General features: G+C 32.9%; 1 protein-coding gene across 1 annotated transcript in view; it reads right to left on the bottom strand.

The window, feature by feature from the left end:
- Nucleotides 1-3,147: 3,147 nt before the first annotated feature.
- LOC117179911 (PITH domain-containing protein GA19395) overlaps nucleotides 3,148-6,133 on the bottom strand; it is an 11,845-nt gene continuing 8,859 nt past the window's right edge. Inside the window, exons 3-5 of the mRNA XM_033372117.1 lie at nucleotides 5,185-5,262; nucleotides 4,696-4,800; nucleotides 3,148-3,773 (exon numbers count right to left, since the gene is read on the bottom strand). Of these exons, the coding sequence (XP_033228008.1) occupies nucleotides 3,566-3,773; nucleotides 4,696-4,800; nucleotides 5,185-5,262 (391 nt within the window). The 3' untranslated portion in view covers nucleotides 3,148-3,565. The remainder of the gene's footprint in view (nucleotides 3,774-4,695; nucleotides 4,801-5,184; nucleotides 5,263-6,133) is intronic.

Raw genomic sequence — 6,133 nt, 5'->3', positions numbered from 1 at the left:
TGGGATTGGTACTTTACGAATTTTTTCCTTGACGTCTTCATCGTGAAAAATAAAGTAGAAAAGAGGCCACTCAAAGAGTGTCCTTTTGACGTTAAAGGGTTATAGCTCGAACTGACTCATACTCTGCCTTTTTCCCATTGCTACTAAGGACGCCGTAGCAGATGACAGCAACAAAATTTTGCTTCATTTTTGTGTGTGATATTAGTGCATTATAATATCGTAGAAAGCTCCGGGACCTGATTTACGTTATCATATTGTGCTTTCTTGCAATATAGAGGTTTTGCGATATCATTGTGCGATATGTTTTTCTCTGTGTATGTTTCGGTTATCAGGAAAACAGTGAAACAAAAGGTAACACGATCACAAAAGTCAGATAGCCCTTCATACAATTCATGAGCATGTCGCGTCAGCGGCCAAATTAGATATGGAATTATTTTGTCATAAAGTGTCATATTTGCGGCGAAATATTTTTATATCAAAACTCAACGTCATCACTAAGCCACAACTTGTTCCGGACGTTCTGACATTTTGGTTATTTCGTTTGATTTTCAAATAAGGTTTATGAAACTATTGTGCATTTATTTTTTTGTTCTCTTTGCATTTGAGACTTGATGTCAAATGACAAATCTTTAAAATCTAGAAAAATGCGTCGAGTACCCGGATGCCCGGTTATTACCCGATAATCCGGGTATACGAGTAAATATACGCATACCCGCCATGATCCAGATAACTGATTCTATGTACTTTGTCTCCCATCTTCTTTTGTTTTACTTGCCTAACCTCTTACCATTTTTTAAAACCTTTTTCTGACCAACTTCCTCTTCATACAAGTTTTCAAACAGGGTAAAATGATCAAACACTTTCCTTTTCAAAGGCAAATCCCCGAGGGGTTCTTCACCGAGATTTTAGATGACTCCCGCACTTACGGAAGGCTGCGCGGCGGTCAGCAGGAATCTCTGAATTCTATTGCGTAATTCCTTGGTTAATTCCAGTTAGTCTCAGTGAGTCTCAGCGAAATCCCTTTCGGCAAGATTCGCAACTCTGTCGGGAACACTCGGGAGATCTGTTTCAAGTACCGCGCGAGTGACTTTTCAAGGGAGCTTCGTGGAAAGTCACAAGAAATCTTCAGTTAGTCCGAGTGAGGTCTCTACGAAGTCTTCGTTATTCCTGTGGTAGTCATTTTCAGTCTGACTTCCTGATTTCTGAGTGACCAGCCCCTCGCAAAGCCCTTAAATATGTCAAACTATTTTTGACTTTATTCAGCACCAAAATACCAATGAAATTGCAACCTAAAATCTTCATTTGCAACAAAAAGCCACTTTTATGCGATGTTTTTCACTTCATTTTTCGCTTTGACATCAGAAACTATATTTCTTAAAATTATTATCGTTTATAGAGAAACCTATACTTTTCTTCTTTTTATAAAACTTTCAACAAAACATTGTCCGCCACAATGCGATACCATTACGCATATTGGGAGCAAGTTTTTGTTATTTAGAAACAGATTTTTAGTCGCTATCCATTTCGTACTCATTTTCTTTCAATTAATCAACTAAATACATCGGACGTTAGGTTCATTTTTTGCGTCAAATGAAAATCGCTTTTTTTCACTTTGAAATTGTAAGCTTCCACATTATACTTCTCGGAAAGGGATAATATTTTTCAACCATACTTTTTTGGCCTAAATTTAGACACTTTAGCTCGGAAGTAAACCTTTGTTTTTATATTTAAATGGTGATTTCGACTTTACAGAATATTATTTCGCTCTCTTGTAAAATTCTGATTTTGTTGGTTATAGTTATGCACTGAAATCGTTCATTTAAACAATAACATTTCTTGTTTAAATCTTTTTTTTTTAGAATAAACAATATATATTAGTTGCTTCTATATATGTAAAACATTTAAGTCAGAATTAAAATATGAAGGAAAACATGTATAAAAATCGAAAGTATTCAAAATTAAAGTACAGTGAACCCCTTCAATAGCTCTCCCTTCTATAGCCCTTCCGAGAATTGACGCCGCGCCGTAGGTAGGTATAATAGGAACTGCGCGGGGTTCGCGGGGTCTGTGGTTGTCACTCAGGCGAGCAGGCGGGCTACTCAGGCGGGCTACAAGAAGTCAGTTCACACACAAGGTCAGCCCCAAAATCGGCGCTATAAAAGAGTTTCACTGTATTTCAAATTGAAATCCTTTCAGAGTGGAAACCATCGAAATTAAAGACTTTGAGCAATGCACAATTTTTAAATTTATAACATTCAAAATTTAACAATTAAAAATTAAGAACACTTGATAATTTGAACTCTTGATAACATAACAATTTCGAATGGAAATATTACCATTTAAAAACGGTTGAAGTTGAAAATATTAATAAATTGTAAACGTTAAAAATGTCTGAATTACATAATACTTTTTCTAGTTACAAATTGAATTATAAATGTAGATTGTAATTTAACCAATCTAAATTTAAGATATTCGTAATTGTAATTATAAGACTTTAATGAAGATGATAATAATAAAATAACCTTTTTAATTAACTCACCATTATAGCTTCGTCTAACAAATTTCCTGATCTTACAGGATGGATTTTATCAGTTTTTTCGGGATTTATTTTCATTCGCTCGATAACTTTGTCTACAATGTTCCATCAATACAACCCCAAACTAAATATATTCAGGCTGAGAGGATTTGAATAGAAAGTTTACGTATGTGTTGTTATAGGTAGGTGCCATGAAATATAAATGCTGTATCATAGATAGACAAATCACTAAGTGAAAGAGATAAGAGAATAATATTTAAAAAGTCACACTAGCAAAATATTTTAATAACCTTTTGAAAACAAATTACAGGGAAGTTTTTTGAAATTCAAAATATTATTTCCTTAATCAAATGTTAATATTATAATCGAGTTTACACGTATAATGAGGGAAGATAGTTCACTCTACCAAAAACTCTATTGTGATAAAGTAAAGAAAGTATTGTTATCTCTACAACTGGGGTATCTGCAGGAATCTTTCAGGAAAAGTGAATGCACTTTCCTTGAAATAATCCATGACCCGAGTAAATAGAGTTGTATATAAAATAAATAATTATCTTCCTATCACGATAAAAATCTTCTTTAAAAAAGTCAAAATATTTGTAAATACGAAATTAATAGAAATTCTTTGTTTTATTCAGCTTAGAGCTTTACAACTTATGACGAAAGCTAATTTATTCCTGCATGACTTAAGTTATTTCAGGAATATCAGAAATTCGTAATCACTGATTTACAAAACAAATGTACATATTTGTAAGTAATTCGTTTTTCTTAATCTAGAGCTTTTTCTAGTATTAATCCCAAGTAAAAAATTATATAAAGTTTATGTATAGTGGATAAAACACTGATACTTTTCATTTGTTTTATATAGAAAAATTGGTAAAACAAATGAAAAATATGATTGTCTTGTCCACTATATATAAACTATATATGTTTTCACCTGGAGTGTAATATTAATTAAATGCGAAAGTAAAAAATAAACTTTTCCCGATTTCCGACGAGCAGAGAATAGCAGTTAGCAGTCGAAATTGATTATTGAATTTCCCTGGTGAAATGGTCATTGTCCTGTGGATGATCACTAGCCTGAGGGCGTAATTCGTAAGTTGCGATAACTACACCCTGGCGGGGAGCAGGACTCCATTCTCCTTTGAGGCCAATGTAGTCAATGCGAGTTTTCTCCGAGCCAGCCGTACCGCTGAAGTGAAGGGTTAGATGTTGTACCGATGAGAATTTCACCACTCTGTTTCAAAATATTGCTTTCTCTTAATAAAAAATTGCATTAAAAATAAAAGTTTCGCGAAAGCTTAGATATTTTTTTTTACTCTGCGTCGAACAAAAATCAAGAAGGCTTGTAAAAATTAGAGAGAGAAAACACCTTCCGGAAGCTGACACCTTTAAAAATCAGAATTTTCGACAAAAGATTTTGAAAGGGAACCCAGACAATTTTTAAAGAATTAAGAGGTCGGACGTTTAGACGTTATTAGAATTTTGACGATCGATATGAAAAGCAGAACGTACTTAATTGTTTTATGTGCGTTGTGTCTATTTACTTAAAACAGTACACTCGTCTTTATAATACTGCCGTACAAACTAAAAAGATACGTAAGTGACATTGCCGCTTAGAGTGATTCTCTTAAACTTGTCAATGAAAAAGTCGACCTAAGCGGCAAAGTCACTTATGTATCTTTTTAGCTTGTACGGCAGAATACCCAAATCAAAAGTTTAATTATGATGTCTCTTGTTTGAGCCCGATCCTTAAAAATTCAGTTTCCTTCATTCAGAGTCAGGTTTGTAGGCTTGATTTCTGGATTAAGACACAGTATTATTATGTTATTGCAGAATATACAAGACTGGAAAATATCGCAGTAGCAAATCTGACGTTTTATTGCGATTATTTTTAGACTTCCTGTTACTGTGTGAAATATCAATCTTGAAACTGTATTTTGGTGTCACTTATTAAAGAAATAATTTCGCAAGTTAAAAAATGCGGAAATTATTTTCATATTTTTAAATCTGCGCTACTGTTATTATTAAGCAGAATATTTTAAGAAAAATTCGAAATTTTTGGGCAATTTAGATCCTAATCTTTCCTATCACAATTTATTTTTGTAACTTCATACTAAACTTAATTTATAAATTAAGCCGTTCATTTAAAAACTTACTTGATTGGATATTCGTGAACTCCATACTGGTCTCGAACTAACTGGATTTCCTGATCGACTTCGGTTGTTGTTTCATCGAAAGTCATACCTGGCCGATTTTTGAACCTGTTCATTAAAGAAAATTTAAATATTAATTTCTATATCTGCACTTATTTAAGTTCATAAGATAAATGGTCGTCACTTGCTAAATTATTCTAAATCTAAATTAAAATTGAAAAATCGCAATAGCAACATATTTCTTTTGAAAGTTATCTATTTATTTTCTCCAATTTAAAAAAAAATTAACTGTAATGGAAGAAATAGAAAATTAGATAAGAATAGTAATGTTTGTAAATCAAATATTATAGACTTCCTGTGCAATAATAAAGTAAAAACTTTGGCTAAACTAGACACTTTCCATAATAAAATTTATATTACTGTTAGTCATGATTTTTTTTAAATACAGATCTTAACTTTAATTTTTACTTTATACTTTCTTTCTTCACTTACAATTTCACTGAATCCGGATGTGTATTGTCAGGTCCTCCAATTATGATGATGCCTTTCAACTTCACGTTTCCAGTGAACCTGAAATAAGAATAGTATAAGGGTGAAAATAAAAAATAGGGACTATATAAAAGTAGATAGCTTTTGTTTAATTTATTAATCATTCTTATACTAGGGTCATTCCAAAGATTTCGTTAGATTCTAGAAAAAATTCTGCGCGACCATTTCAGCGATATAGCTGGCGATTTTATTTTTAATAGTAGATGCCCAAACCCCACAAAAAACTAAGTACAGTGAAACTCTTCTATAGCTCCGATTTCGGGGCTGATCTTGGATGGCAACGAACTTATTATAGCCTGCTTCGCTTTTGTTTGCTAACGCCTGACTGCCCGTCTGAGTGACCGCCGTAGGTCCCGCGCACCCCTTTCACACCAACATGCGGCGCGGCGTCAATTCTCGGAAAGGGTAAAGAAGGGAAGGCTATTGAAGATTTTCACTGTATTAGATTTTATAAATCAGAACATTATGTGAATTTTGATTAAATTTGATTTTTTCGAAATTTGTCTTTTATTTTTAAACCTGCTTAAAAAGTTAACTTTTTGTGAAAATTGAAATTTTGAGTGGAGGTGCTGACTTGAATCAAGCCAGCACACCTCCACTATATAAAAATTGAAAGAAAAAAAATCAAGCACGTCAGAATTTTGGGCTCTATAATGCATAAAAAAAAACAAAAAACTACCCCCATTTTAAAAAAACCACCCCCTTGAAAAAAATAAAATTTGCAAAAATCCAAAATGCACTAGATTTTTGGCACATTTTATAGTCTCAAATGCACTTAACATTATATTAGAAAAAACACCCCTGTGCAGAAAAACGTCAACCTAATGATAAAAACTTAAACCTTGATGTTGGCATTTTTGAACAGCCCAAAAATCAGAGACTCCATTTGAAC

The sequence above is a fragment of the Belonocnema kinseyi genome, chromosome 9 (genome assembly GCF_010883055.1).
Source record: "Belonocnema kinseyi isolate 2016_QV_RU_SX_M_011 chromosome 9, B_treatae_v1, whole genome shotgun sequence".
Classification (NCBI taxonomy): Eukaryota; Metazoa; Arthropoda; class Insecta; order Hymenoptera; family Cynipidae; genus Belonocnema; species Belonocnema kinseyi.
This window is presented reverse-complemented; position numbering and strand designations above follow the sequence as displayed.